The sequence below is a fragment of the Callorhinus ursinus genome, unplaced genomic scaffold (assembly GCF_003265705.2).
Source record: "Callorhinus ursinus isolate GAN/ISIS: 27379988/994484 unplaced genomic scaffold, GSC_fseal_2.0 scaffold11, whole genome shotgun sequence".
Taxonomy (NCBI): domain Eukaryota; kingdom Metazoa; phylum Chordata; class Mammalia; order Carnivora; family Otariidae; genus Callorhinus; species Callorhinus ursinus.
In genome coordinates, this window is record NW_027397073.1 from 27,065,300 (window position 1) to 27,084,729 (window position 19,430).

Below are 19,430 nucleotides of genomic sequence, written 5' to 3' on the forward strand. Positions count from 1 at the left end.
CTTCAGCATCTTCACTATCAGCAGATGCATGGCTCCCTCTTAATCCCTTGATTTCTGCTAGGCTAGTAGATGACTGCTCTGTTCTCTGAAGGCTCCTTGCCACCCCTCCCACCCCCGGGGAATTTCATGTATTACACAAACGTATATTTGAAGTGAGACCATGCCAACTAGTCCATCCAGATATCTTGACAATCCATCCAACCATGTTTGTGTTGGTAACAGACAAAAATTTATTTTTCCAGAAGAAAGAGAAACCACATTTGAATATCATCTTCAATATTATTATTTTTCATTGTATCATTTTGCACCAGAGCAATGCCATAGCTCATTTTGAATGATTGCATCTCTTGGTCTTTTATACACCCGTTATGTTTTATAGAGCTATCATAAGGGATAATGGTAGGTTAGGGTAATGGTTAGGAATAAGGGCACAGGAGTCAGGCTGTGCCCAAATCCCAATTCCACTACTTGCTTGGCTAAATAAATCCACCTTGGTTTACTGTCAAGAAAATGGAGATAAGAGTACTCACAGTTGTTGTGATGCATGAAAACTGCTTAGCACATAATAATACCTGATAAATGGGCACTACTATTATGTCTGAGACATACATTTTTATTATTTGCTCCATTATTTGAGTACTTAAAGCGTTAACATCACCACCACAACAAAGAAATTGCTTCCAACTGAACTCAACAGAGTACTTTACCTTTCTGGGATTAGATGGGGTAAAGAGAACATCTTATAGCTGTCCTACAAACACTTCTCTTCATACTGCCTGGGCTCCTTGCTGATTAAGGGTGTGCCATTGAAGGATGCTGACATAGGTTTATAGAATAAAGACCCCTTTTATTTATTTTTATTTTATTTTTATTTATTTGACAGAGAGAGAGAGACACACACACACAGCGAGAGAGGGAACACAAGCAGATAGAGAGGGAGAGGCACAGGGAGAAGCAGGCTTTCCGCTGAGCAGGGAGCCCGGTGCGGGGCTCGATCCCAGGACCCTGGGATCATGACCTGAGCCCAAGGCAGATGCCAAACGACTGAGCCACCCAGCTGCCCCTAGAATAAAGACCCCTTTTAAAATATGAATGGTGCCTTAGCAACAGTTTTAAAATCCTTTTTGAAACCCAAGTTCCTTGATTCCAGATTTACTGAAGAGACAGCTCCAAGGATCAATGATTCTCCATGGTGGCTGCCCAAGTTCAAAGGCGGGCTTCACCATTAACCAGCCATAAGACCTGGGGCAGGTTGTTCAGCCTCTGTGCTACAGGTTCCTCATTTGTGCAATGGGGCTAATAAATAGCACCTCTACCTTCTGGGTGTGTGAGGACTAAGTGAGGTAGTCCACATTGAATATTTAGTCCTCAAGGTAAACTGACATTAATAGTAATTTGTTTTTTATTAATAGTGCTTGTCCTCTCTTCACAGACAGAGCTTTTAATGGATGCTGCCCATAAACAAAAGAGCTTACAATTCAAGAAAACCATGGATGTGAGTCTCACTTTATTTTTTATTTATGTACTTATTTTTAAAATATTTTATTTATTTATTTGAAAGAGAGAGAGTGTGCACAAGTGAGGGGAGGGGCAGAGGGAGAGGGAGCAGCAGACTCCCTGCTGAGCACGGAGCCCAGGGACGCAGGGCTTGATCCCAGAACCCTGAGATCATGACCTGAGCCAAAACCAAGAGTCGGATGCCTAACTGACTGGACCACCCAGGCACCCCTGAGTCTCCCTTTATTGCCTTCTTTTTGTCATGGGAACCTTTTCTGAAATCCTGTGCTGTGTATGAGCATATTCCTGACAATAACGTTTCAGTAATACTAATTAGTGCAGTGGTTTGGGAAAACAACCTTTAGAAGTTTGACTTTCCTTCTTTTTAAGGCCTTGGAAAGACTGAGGATGAAACTAGATGAGGAAACAAAATGATAGTGCCTTTCTGGTAACCTGGAAAGGTCAATTTAAATATTTCAGGCCAAGACACAAAAGCATCGATGCTCCATGATGCCATTTATCTTGTTGGATTTGAGCTTTTTCTCTGTGACTACTTTGAATCTTGATTTCTTACCTATTTTACTGAGTGACTCCTTCCTGTTTCAAGATCTGAAACCTGCAAAAACCTTCCTTAAATTATTTATTTAAGAAAACACTTAACAAGATAGAGCTAAGACAGATTGCTAGCACCCTCACTCTAGCGTTTATGAGTCTGTTCACTCGGGACAGTGAACTCTGGTTTTGAAACATCTGTGACTCCATCTCTGCACAGAGGCATCATCATGATATTCTCTGACTGTGACATGCTATCTGGTAACCCAGTTACAAAAGAAAATGTCACCAATGTGGATGGCGTGTGTGGTCTGTTCTGCATCCTTCTTTCCCGTGATGCATAGCACCTCAAAAGCCACTGATAAATAGGAAGTGATGTTAGTGTAATTGCAGAAATAGTGTTGGACAAGAAATAATTGTTCCCAGCACTTTTATTTTTTTAGCAGTCTTGAGTAAGCTTTTTAACAATTGAAGAGAAAGCCTTAGTGAAATACAAGTTTCTTAACTCTGTCTTCTACCTACATGAAGAGCCATATCAGTGTTAGAACTTTTGCTTCGACTGTCAAAAAAATGATTTAGAAAACTCAAGAGAAAGGAAGACTATTGCATTTACTCATTTTTTGCTGACTGTGTCCTTTTTCCCTCTTGATGTTCCAAGGTTTCTTCTTTTATGGTTTCCTTTTGCTTAGAGAACTTCTTTTTTAAGTAGGCTCCATGCCCAATGTGGGGCTTGAGCTCACGACCCTGAGATCAAGCATCACGTGCTCTACCGACTGAGCCAGCCGGGCGCCCCCAGAGAACTTCCTTTAGCCATTCTACAGAGCGGTGTGTTAGCGACAAATACTCTCAGTTTTTCTTCATCTGAGAATGTCTTAATTCTCCTTTCAGTGTTAAAGGCTATTTTCACTGGATATATAGGATTGTGTGTTGACAGTTCTTTTCTATCAGTATTTGAAAATGTGCCACTTTCTTGTGGCTTCTGTAGTTTCTGATAAGAAAGCTGCTGTAATTCAAATTGGTTTTCCCTTATAGGTAAGGTGTCATATATTTTTTAATTTTTTTTTTTTTTTTAGTTTTCAGAAGTTCTCCTGTGTGTTTTTAACATGGATTTCCTTGGGCTTATCTTGTTTGGGGTTTGATCAACTTCTTTAATCCGTAGGTTTACATCTTTTGCCAAATTTCAGAAGTTTTCAGCTTTTTACTTCTCCAAGTGCTTTTTCAGCCCACCTTCCTCTCCTCGCGTTGCAAGGACATGCGTGTTAGATCTTTTGTTACCGTGCCAAAGGTCCATGAGGCTCTACGCATTTTTTTCAGCCTATTTTTCTGTTATTCAGATTAGGTAATTTCATCGTTCTGTCCTCCACTCAGAAGAAAGAGACTCTTTCTTCTGTCTCTTCCATTCTTAAGCCCATCCATTGAGTTTTTTATTTCCATTAGTGTGTTTTTTTAGTTCTAAAATTTCCATTCGGTTCTTCTTTTTTTAATTTTTTTAAACAATTTTATTTATTTATTTGAGAGAGAGCACAATCAGGAGGAGGGGCAGAGGGAGAGGGACAAGCAGACTCTCTGCTGAGCGTGGAGCCCAGTGCGCACCAGGACCCAAGATCATGACCTGAGCTGAAGTCAGACACTTAACGACTGAGCCACCCAGACGCCCCACCAATTTGGTTCTTCTGTTTATCTTCTCTGCCTTTGCTGAGCTTTTCCAGTTCTTTGCCAAGACTATCGATTTTTTCATTTATTTTAAGCGTATTTGTCTCTCTCCCTCTAGTATTAGAAAAGGTCAGGCATATTGTCTAGGCTTGGTGTTGGTGAGAGTGAGGAAATTTACTCCATATACTGCTAGGGGGAGTTTCAGTTGGTGTGGTCATTTTGGAAGGAAGTTGGACATATACATATTCTTTTACCAAACAATTAAACTTCTGGGAACTTGACCTGTATGGATAAATTCATACTACCCAAAATAAAATCAGCATATTTTTATGTTATAAAAAAATGGGAAAGAAGATAAATGTCCACCAATAGAGAGATAGTTAAAATTATGGCATGAGTGTGTGTATTTACAGTCATCGAAGTGTTCAGCTACAGGGCTCATGCTTGATATAGAGAAATGTCTCACATATTGTTACAAAGGAAAATTGTTGCCTGAATATCTCATGTGCTTGTAATTATGAAAAATTATGACATTTTTACGTGTGTGTAGCATGTGTGGAGAATTATATGGCTGTTTACTGAAAGATTAACCCCAAATGAATTGCAGAAGATGCCGAGAAATGCAAGAATGCGTGTGAAATATTTGATGAGCACAAACCATCTCTTGCAAAGGAGTCTTCGTTCTTAGTCAAGCAGTTTTCGGGGGTCAACATTTTTATTTATTAGCTGATTCGCAGCTTTATTTGTTCAAAGAGTTAAGTCTTTGCTTCAATAGTTGAAACAGAAAATGCTCTGATTCACTAGCTATAGTTTGAGAACTGTTTTCACACTCATAGTAGTAATGATGGCCCAGATTAGACCACGGCCTACTTTCAAACAGAACTAAAACAGTTCTTTAAATCAAAAAGGAACATGGCTATGCCTAAGTGCCAGAGTCGCTGGGATTGATGCCCTCCCCACTGTCACTTGCTATGGTGGGCACATTAGGATATTGAAGCATAATTGTAATTACCATGGCCAAGTGATTGCATCTAAGTTCTGAGGCTTATGTTATGAAAATGCTGGATTGCACATCTTACGGTTACATACCTATCTTGATTTTGCCTATTTCAAATCCCATTTTTTGTTTCTGTCCGTTTTTAAAGCTCACATACTTTGTGTTTGCCAAATAGGAGGGATTATTTCCTTGATCAGGTTGCCACCACATGCATAGTTTGGAAAAGGGCTAGAGAGACCTTTCAAAAAGAGATCAGAAAGAGCGTTTGCCCTCAGAGTGCCCACCACGGAGTGGTGATCACAAAGCTAATCTGAGTGCCCTGTGCTTTGCTGGGCTTAGTGGGCTGGTGTGGCTGCTTTGGAGGGTTCCATTCTGCTCACCTGTTTTGGTCCTGTTTTGGCTTCTAACAACAAAGGCAAAGAAGATCTACGAGCAGAAATGCCGAGACAAAGATGAAGCAGAGCAGGCTGTCCACCGGAGTGCCAACGTGGTAAACCCGAAGCAACAAGAAAAGGTACCTGGGCGAGCCAGCAGCCTGAAAAATCTGAGATTTATGTATTTGAGACTCAAGCCAGTTAATAATCTTAATTAAAAGTGGAGCTGCATCCTAAGTCCCTGACCATATCTTCTTCCTCTGGGCTACTAGGATCCTCTGACCAAGAAAATCCCTTGTCACAGTTTTGGGGTTCTGGAAGAGCTGCAGAAACGTGGCCAGGGGGAAGGGAGTGGAGTGATAAGAAGTTGAGGAGGGGGGCTTGGTTTTTTTCACCTTTCTTCAAAACTCAAGTAGTCTTTGTAGCCAGGCCACCTCCTGCTTGGGCATGTTATCAGTTTTACGTAAGCTGAATAGAAGATTGTCAGCAACCAGAGGGCAGGGGTATGTCTTTAGGAAAACAGAGGGCAAGATGCTCCGTGGCTGTTGCCCAATGGTGATAAGATTAGGGGGCAGGTTGAACGATTTGCTGAGAGAAACACAGGCAAAATGTGGGCTACACCGCTCTCTTCACAGTCAGTGTAAGTCTGTTGGCCTGTGGAAGCCTGGCTCAGCATTTCTCCTCTCTCCTTTGTTCTCACAGCTTTTTGTGAAACTGGCAACTTTGAAGACCGCAGTAGAAGACTCGGGTGAGGGGCTGCTCCCGGGGACGGGGGAGGGTTTTGTGGGGCTGACATTCCGCGGAATCTGTCCGGAAAGGTAGTGTTGTAGACCACACAATCATGTTATGGACAGGCAGTGGGATTACTGAGATATCTGGAGGGAGGGAGGGAGAGAAAGAGGGAGAGAGGACAAATCAGGACCTGGGAAAGTGAGAGGAAATAGATGGGACTGCAGTTTCTGTCCCAACACCCCTCCCCCACTTAGGTCTTGGACCTTACTTGTGATTGAATGGTGGAGGTGGTGGTGGTGGGGGGGCGGTCATGGGGCAGCTGCTTTGTAATCAGGTGCTCACTCTGCTTGTTGGGAACATCTCTCTTAAAAGCCCATTTCAGCCCTGCTAACTCTTTCCTGTTATGAAGGCAACAGGCAAGTTGTGAGGCCTTGTCATGGCTGAAATCTGAGATCCAAACCAGGTGTTTGCAAAGCCCTCTAATCCCAGAGTACCCTGCAGAAGATAAGCCTCTCATGACCGTGGCCACTTAAGAAGTCTCTAAATCCAAAAAAAAGAGAAGTCTCTAAATCCCAAACCAAAGCAACTCAATAGTTCTCTTCCCCGCACCTCTCCCTGAAACATTTTCCTGAAAATGGGAAGGAAGCTATTGAGGCCGAATTAGCCAAAGAGAGCCCTGGCTGAGGTTCCTGCCGGCCTTCTCTCTCCTCCCTTGAACCGTTTCTTACTACTTGCTTGGTTTAATGTCTAAAAGGAAAGTGCTTAATTCACAAAGGTATTACGAGAGTGAGAGATGGACATGGCCTTCCAGTGTTCAGAGCTCTTTGGGGCCTTGAGAGCTCAGCCTGCTCCATCGAGGCAAGCTGGGCGGTGGGTCTGCAGGTCCCTGTCCTGTCTGGTTTCTGAAGCCAGGCCCCTCCCCTGCATTGCAGACAAGACGTACATGATGCACATCAGCGCCCTGGACAAGATCCGCGAAGGCTGGCAGAGCGAGCACATCAAGGCCTGCGAGGTACTGGAACCGGCAGCTGCTTGGGAGGGGATGGGTTTTCTTCCCAGAACCTGGAGAGTCTACTTGGGGAGAAACGTACCACCCCCTCACCATAGGACCCCAAGTCTCATAGAATTGCTTGAGGGCCAATTAGAAATCAGAAATTTCAGTGGAGGAGGGAAGGACCTGGAAGGTTTCCCCCCAGACCTCATCTTTCTGCCGAGTCCCAGTCCCGACCGTTGTGTCCGACTCTGCTCCAGGACTTCCTCTCATGTTTGGTTAGCCCAAACACGCCATAGCTGGATCAGGTCATGGGTGATTAAGTCGTTATCTTTCCAGAGCCTCACCTGAACCTGCTATCGGGTAAGGAAAACGCAGGCAGGAGGCGAGCAGGCTTTAGAAGTTTTTACTCTCCTTACACCTTTGATTTCACCATTACCCCCGCTTCGTTTTTAGCACAGGACCTCGCTTACAATCTCCTGCAGAAAATAAAGACGTAATCTTTTTCTTAACCAGTGGTTCTCAAAGTGAAGTCCCAGGATTTGTAGCATCAGTATCCTCTGGGAATATGTTAGAGATGCAGATTCTCAGACCAATTCCAGACCCTACTGAGCAGAAACCGTTGGAGTGGGCTCAGCCCTGTGTTAATAGGTCCTCAGGTGATTCTTAGGCAAATTTAAGCATGAGAACCGCCCATCTCCACCCCCACCCCTCCTTTTCTCCTGTTAGTTGAAAAGGGGCTGCTCCTGCCCTATCAAGAGCCTGTCCCAACACCTGGGTTCAAGATGCCATCATCCAGCTGTCTTTCCCTCATGCCTGTGCACAGCCTTTAATGTGAACTTCTCTTGTCATTTGCACAACGCCGCTCATTCTTGGTTTTAGAACCTACTGGCTGTTGCTTCCCATCTGCTACCCTCTCCTGTCTTCACAGCCAGCCTTCTTGAAGGCGTTGTCTTCACATACTCATCACCCTTTGCCTATCCCAGCCTGCTGCGTCTGCGGGTCCCCCCTGCCCACCTCTGCCCACTCACCGCTGCTCACTTGAGGAACTGGAAATCTCCATGGTGTGAGGTCCAGGAAGCCTTTGCAGTTCCTGATCTTATTTGATATATATCTACTCTCTAGTACTGTGGGTCACTATCCCCCTCCCAAAACACTCTTTTCTGTTTTACTTCCTTGACTGCACAACTCTCATGGAAAAGCCTAGAATAAGGCCCCCTTTTTAAGGTTTAAAAAAATGCAAAGCAATATCATATACATTTTATGGACACGTACGCATTAAAAAAGCCTGCATGAGAATGATAAAGTTTAGGAAAATGGTTATCTGCGGGGAAGGAGGAAGGTGATTGAGATTGGAGAAAGCACACAAGGGGCTTAAACAGAATCTGAGGCAAATATGGCCAAACTTGTTGACTGAGCTAGGTGGTTGCTCTGTGGGGATTCATTACATTTGTCTCTATGATTCTTTCTATGGGCAATATTCTATAATAAAAATAATGTGAATTTTAGTATTTATATGCTACATAAATATTAAATATACTAATATACTAAGTATACTAAATAAATACTAAATACTAAATAAATCCAGAATATATGCTACATACAAATACTCAAAGGTTTGCAGGTGAAATAATGTATTTGCTTCAAAATACTCTGAGGAGTAGTTGATTTGGTAGGCATATAATAAAACAGAATTGGTTGTGAGTTGATAAATGTTTAAGCTGATGATGGGTACACGGGCATTCATTAGACTATTCTCTTGTGTATGTGTGAAGCTTTACATTATAAAAATTTTCAGAATGTAATAGCGTTATAATCAACATTTAAAAACACATTAATATAGAACATCCACTGCCACATAGAATAGCACCCACTTTATAGACTAATAACTTGATTTTCCAAATGTTATTTGTTTATATCCAAAAAACTATTGTTCAGGGAGTGACCTTTTAAAAAAACTTTTTTATTAAAGAAAATTTCAAAACTACACAGAGATAGAAGGCAAGTGCAGGTTCCCCCATGTTCTAATGAACTTGCTTCAGCGATTGTGACCGTCTTGCCAATTGAACTCAGTCATAGGGGCAGGGCAGAGTTTTGAATTGGAGGCTCTGGCAAGCTGCCAGGTGGAGAAACCCATTAGGCAGTTGGAAATGTGAGCTGGAGTTCAGGTTAGAACCTTGCTATCTGGGTTCGTCATTACCTCTTACGTTCAGAACTATATCCGGTCCTGTTTGTGTTAATACCGTGTGAGAATACCATTTGCATTCTTTGCCTGCAGTTAAGAGTTGATGAGTTTCCCCGGTGGTGAGGGCACTATCCTAAACGGGGCAATAAGCTTACAGATAATGAGGATTGATACTGTTTCTTAAGTCATAGCCAGTCTAGACAAATGTCCTTCTTCTCTGCCTATGTATGGACATGTCGTTATGTTTCTATAGATGTTTGAAGCTCAAGAATGTGAACGAATAAACTTCTTTCGGAATGCACTGTGGTTACACATGAATCAGCTGTCCCAACAATGTGTCACAAGCGATGTTGTAAGTCAAAGGCGTCCACGGAGGATTCATTAGAGTGGAAGGAACCATAGACATTTATTAGTCCACCTTCCTCATTTGAGGCCTAGAGAGGTACAGTGACTTGCCCAAGGCCACTCAGTGAGTTGATAGAGCCAAATAAACACCTAACTGCCTGACGCCTGGTCTGCTTTGCTACCATGACTTTCTCTTTAAGAGTTAGGACAAGGGAGCAGAGAAGGGAGACCCAAATGCAGTTTTTTGTTTGTTTTAGGGTTTTTATTTATTTATTTGAGAAGAGAGCATGCACAAGCAGAGGAAGGGGCAGAGGGCCCGGGGGAGAAGCAAGCTCCCTGCTCAGCAGGGAACCTGATGCAGGGCTTGATCGAAGGACCCTGAGATCATAGATCATGACCTGAGCCAGAGGCAGACACTTAGCCGACTGAGCCACCCAGGCATCCCCCCCACCAAAATACAGTTTAATTTATGGATGACAGAGATTTTATAGCATGACTATGAGTCCCAGAGTGTCCCTCCAGGACAGCGCCAAGTACTAGCAGAATGACTCTTGCCCAGGCTAATGATCACGCCAGGGCTCAAGATTTACTTCAGCAGTATTACCAGCGTCAATATCCAGCTTTAACTTGTGCACAGCAATCCTCATGGGATCTCAGACCTCAAACGGATTAGAATTCAAATTATTACAACCCTCTGTCTAAGAAATAGCCACCCTCACTTAGATGGGACAGTCACTTTAGAAGAACAATTGAACTCCTAGAAAACCTGTAGAATTGACTAGAACTTTTTCCAAGGTAATGCATTGTCTTTGCATTTGTGTGTGGCATTAGTCTTGGTATCTGTTTCCTTTGGCCATCCGTATTATAAAAAACCCTCTTTCTGGCAAGGTTTTTATGCTGCCATAGAGATACCTTTCTTGCCATCTTTAAAACAATTTTAATAGCAGATATGCGTCAGAGAAATCCCTTTATATGAGTCACAGAAAAAGAGACTTGGGAATGTCTCTTTTTCTTTTTTAAAACAAAATTTGGGAGATTCAGCCATTCATCAAACCTGTTTTAATAAGCTGTGTCACAGTTATCACCGACATACTCTAGCTTGATTTATCTTTTTTTAAAAAAAAAAACGATTTTATTTACTTATTTGTCAGAGAGAGAGAGTGCACAGCAGTGGGGAGGGGTAGAGGGATAAACAGACTCCCGCCGAGCAGGGAGCCCAATGCGGGACTCGATCCCAGGACCCTGGGATCATGACCTGGGCAGAAGGCAGATGCTTAACTGACTGAGCCACCCGGGCACCCCGATTTATCTTCTTTTTGTTAGATGTATGAAGAAGTCCGTAAGAGCTTGGAAGCGTGCAGCATTGAGAAGGACATTGCATTTTTTGTGAACCACCGAAAAACTGGACAAACCCCACCAGGTGAGTGGAGTGGCAGGGCTAGGGGTTTATTTAAGCATTTCTACTAGTCTTTTGCATCACATGTCGAGAATGGAAGACACTAGCATCTTAATATTTTGTTTCTTAATTCCCCTAGCACCCATCATGTATGAGAATTTCTACTGCCCCCAGAAGAATACAGCCTCACAGGGAAAGGCCCCGGGACCTAACCTAGCAAGGTAATAACCAGCTACCTTTCAAATAACAAAAATACTTTTAATAAATGTTGTTATTATTAGTGTTCTAAGAGGTATTAGAATCGGAACACACCCACCACTGCATTTGCATTTAGGACAAATGTTCAGTGGATTTTACCAGTCATAGTTTAAGGAGGACTATATCATGCTTGAGGGTGATTATTGTTACTCACGTATGAATCCTATACCTTTTTTACAGCTTATAGAAAGCAGGAGTCAGCAGACTCTGGCCCCCTGTGAATCAACTCTGACCAACCTCTTTTGGTAGGGCCCAAGAGTAAAGCATAGTTTTTACATTTTTAAATGGCTGAATAAAGAGAAAAGGATATTATTTTGTGACACATGAAAATTACATGAAATTCAGATGTCAGTGTTCGTATAAAGTTTTATTGGACCCCGACCATGCTCATTCGTTTGCATTTTGTCCGCAGCTTCTTTTGCATTCGAGTTGACAGGGTTGCGACCGAGTTGCCCTCGTGGCCAGCAGAGTCAAAATCGTTTACTGTCTGGCCCTTTACAGGGCTATAGCCCTTACCGCTATAAAGGATCCCGACAGAAGAGAAACTTCTGTTTCACGCAGTCAACTTCATGATTAAGCTGCTAACTTCCATTCCAGTTTTTTCAAAAGAGAAGGGAGTATTTGAGGGGGCATTGCCGGACCGTCATCAATATTTAAGAATGCCAGGCTCTGTTCAGAATAGTTCGTGTGAATTAGCTCATTTCATCCCCACAGTGAGGTGGGAGCCGCTTGTATTTTCCATTTTCCGTGTGGTCATGCAGAGGTACCAGATCAGGAAACCACGCACTCACAGCAGAGATTTTCCTCTTGTCAGTGTGGGGTGTGGGGGCAGGGCTCCGTGCTTCCTGCCCGCAGTGCATCCTGCCCGTCAGCATAATAGAATGTCAGCAGCCTAGATTCCAGTGGGTCAGCGGTGGTGCAGGCCTTTTGCTTCATCTGAACTCTCCTTGACTCTCCAGAACAGAAACCAGATCTGATTAGAGGGCAGTATGCTTGTAGTGTGAAGTCAAAAATTAGAAAAATAACAAGATCTCATCTGAAAAACTTTGGTTTTCATTTCTTACAGGAGAGGACCTCTCCCAGTTCCTAAAAGTTTACCAGGTATGACACTGAGAAAGACCTTTTGAAATGCTTATGTCATGTTCTCTCTCTCTCTTCTTTTTTGTAAAGATTTTATTTATTTATTTGAGAGCGAGCGAGCACATGAGCAGGGGGGTAGGGCAGAGGGAGAAGCAGACTCCCAGCTGAGCACAGAGTTCCACGCAGGACCCTGAGATCATGACTTGAGCTGAAGTCAGTTGCTTAACCAACTGGGCCACCCAGGTGCCCCATCATGTTCTCTCTAAGGTTGAGTAGTTAGAATGTTGAAATAAAGGGAAAGAATGGAACAACTTTTTTAAAAGATTTTATTTATTTATTTGACAGAGAGAGACACAGCGAGAGAGGGAACACAAGCAGGGGGAGTGGGAGAAGGAGAAGCAGGCTTCCCGCTGAGCAGGGAGCCTGATACAGGGCTCAGTCCCAGGACCCTGGGATCATGACCTGAGCCGAAGGCAGATGCTTAACAACTGAGCCACCCAGGCGCCCGGAAAGAAGGGAATAGATAGAATCAAATTCTCAAGAGAATGAACCTATATCAGGATCTTAATATAATACTATTTGTCACAGAGTGGACTTTGGTAATTGGTGGTCTACTTTATAGCTTCTCAAAGAGAATTCCACTCTTGGAGTACCAAAAGAACCTTATTATAAGGCAGTCTTACCTAAGAGATTATTTCAACTTGAACCATAAAAACAGCAAAGTGAGATATAGTTTCCTTTGGATTACACAGAAACATAACTGTTGGAAGGCATAGATGTCTAGAAACATATAACCTCATATTATATATTTGTGCACTGACCGTAATTGGGTCTTTCACTAATCACTCTGGTCTCTTTTTCATTCAGAACTCCTAATGATACCTCTGGGACAAACACACATTTTAGCATTTTTTTTTGTTAGTTTTAGTCCTTGGGTAATTATAAGATCCTTGAAGGTGGGCACTTGGTTTTCTCCTGTATCACTCATAGCACCTAACACAGTACTGGGCACGTAGTAGGTGCTCAGCAAATATCTATTATTCGAGTAAAAGAAAGATACACCTACCTGGGTTCAAGGGACTGAGGGAAGAGAAAACTCACGCAGCATATGGGAGCTTAGTAGAGCTTCAGTGACTGAAAGAAATTCAGGGGCTGAAATGATATCTTTGAAAAATATAAGGATTTGAGTTATTTTATTTTTGTAAAACAATTACCACCTGATAACGTGGGACTTATTTATGTCTATGTCTGAAGATGACTTTACTCTGGGTGCTGCTATCTGCGCATGGATGAAAAGGGCAATGAAATCATAGTAGTGATTTCCAGAATGTGTGAGTGAATCTTCTGGTTTATAGTCATGACTACCATTTGTAGGATTTGTTGCCAGATGTTTTCTTTTTATAAAAGGGACAGTCACTAGAATCTTTAAGTGGAATGTTTTGATTTCAGAAGGGCTAAGATCTTATCATGAAACAAGATTAACTTAATGTTGCTCTGTTCTGCCCTTTGCAGATAATCCTGACTATTCCTTGGTTGAGGACTACAGTCTGATCTACCAGTAACATCAATGGTAAGAACCTTTAATGTTTGCATAATCAAATTGCATTTAGACTGATGAGTGTGTTTTTGAGTCTCTGAAGCTTCTTTATAACACCACTGCAAGCGGCAAGGCCTTGCCTCAGGCTGGCCCACTGATGCGTGGGGTCCTGCAGGATGGCCTCTCTAAATCCCATATTGCAAGGGGACTGGTCCCCGCGCCGTACGTATTTGAATGAGGAGATTCTCCCTCATTATTCTGTAGCTCGTTTTCTGCTCCTGTTAAGCTCTTTGTGGCTATGACACGCTTACGCTCAAGGCAAGGCTCACAAACAAAACACACGTGATCCTCACTGTTTAAGTAATAGTGTACTCTCCCATTCCCAAAAGGGGGGAAAGTCAAGTCAAAAGAAGTCAGTGAAAATGAGGCAAACACTATCACACTCACCTATTACACAAGGGCATTATGGGGCCATCTCATCTCAGATTATTACTGCTCCAAACTAGCAAACAAGGATTCCTAGAGCTAAGCTGTGGAGGCAACCATTACTGCAAAGATGGCGCTCTGTCTTTGGTTCTCAGACACTTGCAACTTGCAACATGTCCCAGGTCAATCTCAGTCTTCACAAATGTGAAGCAATGCCTCTGAAGCCAAAACAGTACTATATGAAACTCTGTCAAGTATAAATGTTTTAACCCAAATGGGTGTATCTTGGGGTATGACAACATATGTACGTATGAGCAAAGAAAAGGCTTGAAAAGATATATTCCCAAACCAGTAATAGTTTTTCTTTACTTATGTTTTCCAATTTGTCTACAATGAAACTTTATTACTTCTTTAATAAAAAACTGTTTTTGAAGAGTTGATCCTCTTGCACCTTCCTGGTTTAGTGTGTTCCCAGGAGTGCCAGGAGTGGGGGTGGGATACAGGAACTGGAACAGCCTCTCTCCCACCCTCCCTGGTTTGGTGCTACTGTCTCTTAGGAAACAAAACAGGTTTTTGGTTTTTTTTTAAATTTTTAATTAACATAATGTATTATTTGTTTCAGGGGTACAGGTCTGTGATTCATCAGTCTTACACAATTCACGGCGCTCACCATAGCACATACCCTCCCCAATGTCCATCCCCCAGCTACCCCATCCCTCCCAGCCCCCTCCACTCCAGCAACCTTCAGTTTGTTTCCTGAGATTAAGAGTCTCTTATGGTTTGTCTCCCTCTCTGGTTTCGTCTTGTTTCATTTTTCCCTCCCTTCCCCTATGATCCTCTGTCTTGTTTCTCAAATTCCTCATATCAGTGAGATCATATGATACTTGTCTTTCTCTGATTGACTTATTTCACTTAGCATAATACCCTCTAGTTCCATCCACGTCATTGCAAATGGCAAGATTACATTTTTTTTGGATGACTGCGTAATATTCCATTGTGTGTGTATATACACCACATCTTCTTTATCCATTCATCTGTTGATGGACATCTAGGCTCTTTCCATAGTTTGGCTATTGTGGACATTGCTGCTCTAAACATTGGGGTGCCTGTGCCCCTTCGGATCACTACATTTGTATCTTTGGGGTAAATACCCAGTAGTGTAATTGCTGGGTCATAGGATAGCTCTATTTTCAACTTTTTGAGAAAACTCCTTACTGTTTTCCAGAGTGGCTGCACCAACAAAACAGGTTTTAATAGTGCTCTATGGTGGCTTTCCTTCAGTGTTTTATAGCACTGAAAAGTTCTTTTTAAAAAAATTTTTTTTAATTTAAATTCAATTAACTAATATATAATGTATTATTAGTTTGAGAGGTAGAGGTCAGTGATTCATCAGTCTTATATAACACCCAGTGCTCATTACATCATGTGCCCTCCTTAATGTCTATCACCCCGTCCCTCCATTCCCCTCCCCTCGAGCAACCCTCCGTTTGTTTCCTATGATTAAGAGTCTCTTCTGGTTTGTCTCCCTCTCTGATTTCGTCTTATTTTTCCCTCTCTTCCCCTATGATCCTCTGTTTTGTTTCTTAAATTCCACATGTGAGTGAGAGCATATGATAATTGTCTTTCTCTGACTTATATCGCTTAGCATAGTACCTTCTAGTTCCATCCACATCATTACAAACGGCAAGATTTCAATTTTTTTTTTATGGCTGAGTAGTATTCCATTGTATATATATACCACATCTACTTTATTCAGTCATCTGTCAATGGACATCTGGGCTCTTTCCATAGTTTGGCTATTGTGGGCATTGCCACTATAAACATAGGGGTGCAGGTGCCCATTCGGATCCCTACATTTGTATCTTTGGGATAAATACCTAGTAGTGCAATTGCTGGGTCATAGGGTAGCTCTATTTTCAACTTTTTGAGGAACCTCCATGTTGTTTTCCAGAGTGGCTGCACCAGCTTGTATTCCCACCAACAGTATAGCACTGAGAAATTCTTGAAGTGAGCATATCAAACCTTGCTTGTCTTCAGTCCTCTGAAAACACCTACTTTGTGACTTATAGCCCATTAGCTAGATGGAACAGAAGCCATGTTGTTTTGATTACATAGAAATAATCAGCTAGTATGTATTGATATTTAAATATGAGTCCTTAAATTGCTTAATAAATGTTTTTAATATCTAAGCAACTTGGCTGTCAAAGATGATGGAAATTGAAGATCTAAAATACCATGGCCTCTGACTATACATAACTTTCTGACTTACAAACAAATGGAGTCTTTACAACTGGTCATCATTTCTTCATTTCCTAAGGTTCCCTTTTTCTCATGGAAAGAGGCACGGCCCGTATTAGCAGTAGAGAGGGACAGGGGGAATCAGCGACTTGGGACCCCTGCCCTCTGGAACACCACATACACGATGGCTGCAGCAGTCATGGGCAGCTCCAAGAGTTTGGTGGTGGTGTTTTTTTTTAACCTCCTCCTTTTCTACCCTCACCTATTTGCATAAAGCATGTATTCTAGTTGCTTAATGGTAACCTTTGATCTGGCAACTCTAGTTCCTCAGAGCTGTAGAACCTGCTGTTCACAGATGCATGATGCTAACACCAACACACATGAGCTCTGTCACTTCCTCGGGTTCATTGGTGTGCGCCAGTCCAACGGACAGGGGCTCAGCATATATGGGTATTATTGACAGAGCTGAAGAGAATTTTACAGAAGGAAGTCTGTTGTAGTTAATAACTTAGCTAAGCAACTTATCACAACACTTATTTTGAGTTTGAGCCTTTGGAAATGAACTAGGAAGGTGTAGGAATTTGTGGTTTGTGTGGTGTCGTTGATATTAGCTGCTGTGCCTGTTTTTGGTTCTAACATGTTTAGGTAAAGACAGGTTATAACTTTTGTGTATCAAAAAATATAAATACGTGTTTTGTTTACCAGAAAGCAATGCTGTTGTCATCACAATCCATTTTTCATCACTTTTTGATAAATGTATTTCTTTGAGGGGGCGCCTGGGTGGCTCAGTCGGTTAAGTGTCTGCCTTTGGTTCAGGTCATGATCCCAGGGTCCTGGGATCGAGCCCCGCACAGGGTTCCTGGCTCAGCGGGGAGCCTGCCTCTCCCTCTGCCTGACACTCCCCCCTGCTTGTGCTCTCTCTCTCAAATAAATAAAAATTTTAAAAAATATTTTATTTATTTATTTGACAGAGAGAGAGTGTGTGTGTGCATGCATGCGAGCTCTGGGGTGGGGTGAGGGGAGGAGCAGTGGGAGAGAGAGAGCATCTCCAGCAGACTCCCTGCTGAGTGGGGAGCCCAATACCAGGCTCGATCCCGGGACCCTGAGATCATGACCTGAGCCAAAATCAAGAGTCAGATGCTTGGGGCGCCTGGGTGGCTCAGTTGGTTAAGCATTTGCCTTCAGCTCACGTCGTGATCCCGTGGTCCTGGGATCGAGCCCCGCATTGGGCTCCATGCTCAGCGGGGAGCCTGCTTCTCCCTCTCCCACTCCCCCTGCTTGCGTTCCCTCTCTTGCTGTGTCTCTCTCTGTCTTTTAAATAAAATCTTAAAAAAAAAAAGAAAGAGTTGGATGCCTGACCGACTGAGCCACCCAGGCAGCTCCATTTTTCATCACTTTTGATACTTATTCCTCACCATTTGCTTTCTTTGGCCAAGCATACTTATTCTCTGTAGATAATATATCAAGGTAGGAGTGAGGAGCTGAGGTCAATGGTTCATTCTAATGAAACTTCTTTGTTATTTTCTTTAAGAGCACAACTCCTTTCCCGGCTGGTGCTTCGATGGCATGGGAGGAAGCACTCAGAGCAGGAGCGTCTCTAGCCAAGCTATGTCAGTCATGAAACTTTGAAGTGAGACCTTGCTGTCATGTTCTGGTATTTTATATTGATGATAGACATTTAGATCAACTGAAGTTAGGGAAGTTCTGAAATTTTTTAAATAAGTTTACACAGTGCCCCAGACTGAAGAATTACGCTTTTCCTCTCAGTTACCAACATTGTGAATGAATTGTGTTATCTCCTTGATCCCGGAAAATCTCTGGGTTTGGAGCCTTGACTCTTCTTGTGGGGGGAAAGGTGGCTGCAGAGGGGTCCGCGCCATCAGCCTGTAGGCGCGTCTTTGGCTTTGGGGGCAGCATGGCTGTGGAATGTTCCACAGCAGGACGCGCCCTCAGTGGTGCAGAATTATAAATCCCCTTCCTTTTTTGGCTGGAGGACTGAGAGGGCATTGATGATACTTTCTCATTTTACAGATCAGGAAATGAGGCCCAGAAGTGTGAAATCCATTTCCTTACTGATTAGGGACAGAACCAAAACCAGAGTGTGAGCTCATCCCACATCACCGTTTGTCCTAATCTTTCGTGAGGCTATGGTGCTCGTGTTGAAATTTCAGTCGCCAAATGTTTTTGCCAGTGTCCTTCCAATTGGGAAAATTACCAGGGTTTAAATGTCAGATTTATTTTTATATGACTCACTGTGTGTGCTGAAGTACAGAGCACCATATTTAATTTAGTCTAAGAAGGTGTTTCTAAAGCATGCCATTATTTTTTATACCCCTGAGAAAGTTAGGTGGGGGACTTGACCGTTAACTTGTGACAGTTAATGGCCAAGCCCGTTTGAATTTGATTTGTGAAAGTGTGGGGGGGAAAAAAGTACATCCTAAAATCCGTGTAACAAGATATTTGGACTCCATTCCTAAAAGGAATTCTAGAGCTCCAAAGCCAGTCCTCCATCCTGGGTCTTCTTCACAGAGAATCTTTCCCTTGCTAGATTCTGAAATTTTTTAAAAAGTGTTGATCTTACCCTTTCACAGGTTTTTGAGTCTTTCTTTTGTTACCCACAAACAGTAGGGAGACTACATCCCTTTTGTATAATATCCACACTCCACAAGAAAACAACACACTGTGGTTAATAACAAATTAAACTAGCACTGGTACTTTTTTGGTATGTTGTAAAATTCTGTTGGCACAAAGAGCACATATTTTCTTCTCCTGCCCATGTAACAGATTTCTCAGAACTATGCATAAATTGATTGAAACAAGATTATTTCCCCCCATTTAATGTAAGGTGTTACTGAAAGTGGCAGCTTCTTCTCATGACAGGAAACTTGCATCAGTTGGATATCCTTTTGAGAAACTGAAGTTTGCAAAGGGCCATTGACTTCCCTAAATTGAGCAGGCTCAGGAAATTTTCCTTCGAACTCAGAACATTCTGTTTTTAAGTATTTTATTTATTGTTGGCAATTCCTCAGGGATTTCACTTTTCTCTCTATTGGTCAGTGTCATTGATGTAAAAGTTTTATGAATTGAAAATACTTAAATTTTATGGCTTTTTCAGTTTGATATGAAGTAAAATAAAGGTTCCTGGTGATTTGGGATTTATTTTGCATAT

The 19,430-nt window shown here is 42.4% G+C and overlaps 1 protein-coding gene across 1 annotated transcript in view; it reads left to right on the plus strand.

Annotated features, from left to right (window-relative positions):
- PSTPIP2 (proline-serine-threonine phosphatase interacting protein 2) overlaps window positions 1-19,416 on the plus strand; it is a 66,808-nt gene extending 47,392 nt beyond the window's left edge. The window contains exons 6-15 of the mRNA XM_025886366.2: window positions 1,433-1,495; window positions 5,115-5,213; window positions 5,776-5,821; window positions 6,738-6,817; window positions 9,235-9,333; window positions 10,650-10,746; window positions 10,862-10,943; window positions 12,047-12,081; window positions 13,573-13,630; window positions 17,793-19,416. Of these exons, the coding sequence (XP_025742151.1) occupies window positions 1,433-1,495; window positions 5,115-5,213; window positions 5,776-5,821; window positions 6,738-6,817; window positions 9,235-9,333; window positions 10,650-10,746; window positions 10,862-10,943; window positions 12,047-12,081; window positions 13,573-13,622 (651 nt within the window). The 3' untranslated portion in view covers window positions 13,623-13,630; window positions 17,793-19,416. The remainder of the gene's footprint in view (window positions 1-1,432; window positions 1,496-5,114; window positions 5,214-5,775; window positions 5,822-6,737; window positions 6,818-9,234; window positions 9,334-10,649; window positions 10,747-10,861; window positions 10,944-12,046; window positions 12,082-13,572; window positions 13,631-17,792) is intronic.
- Window positions 19,417-19,430: the final 14 nt, after the last annotated feature.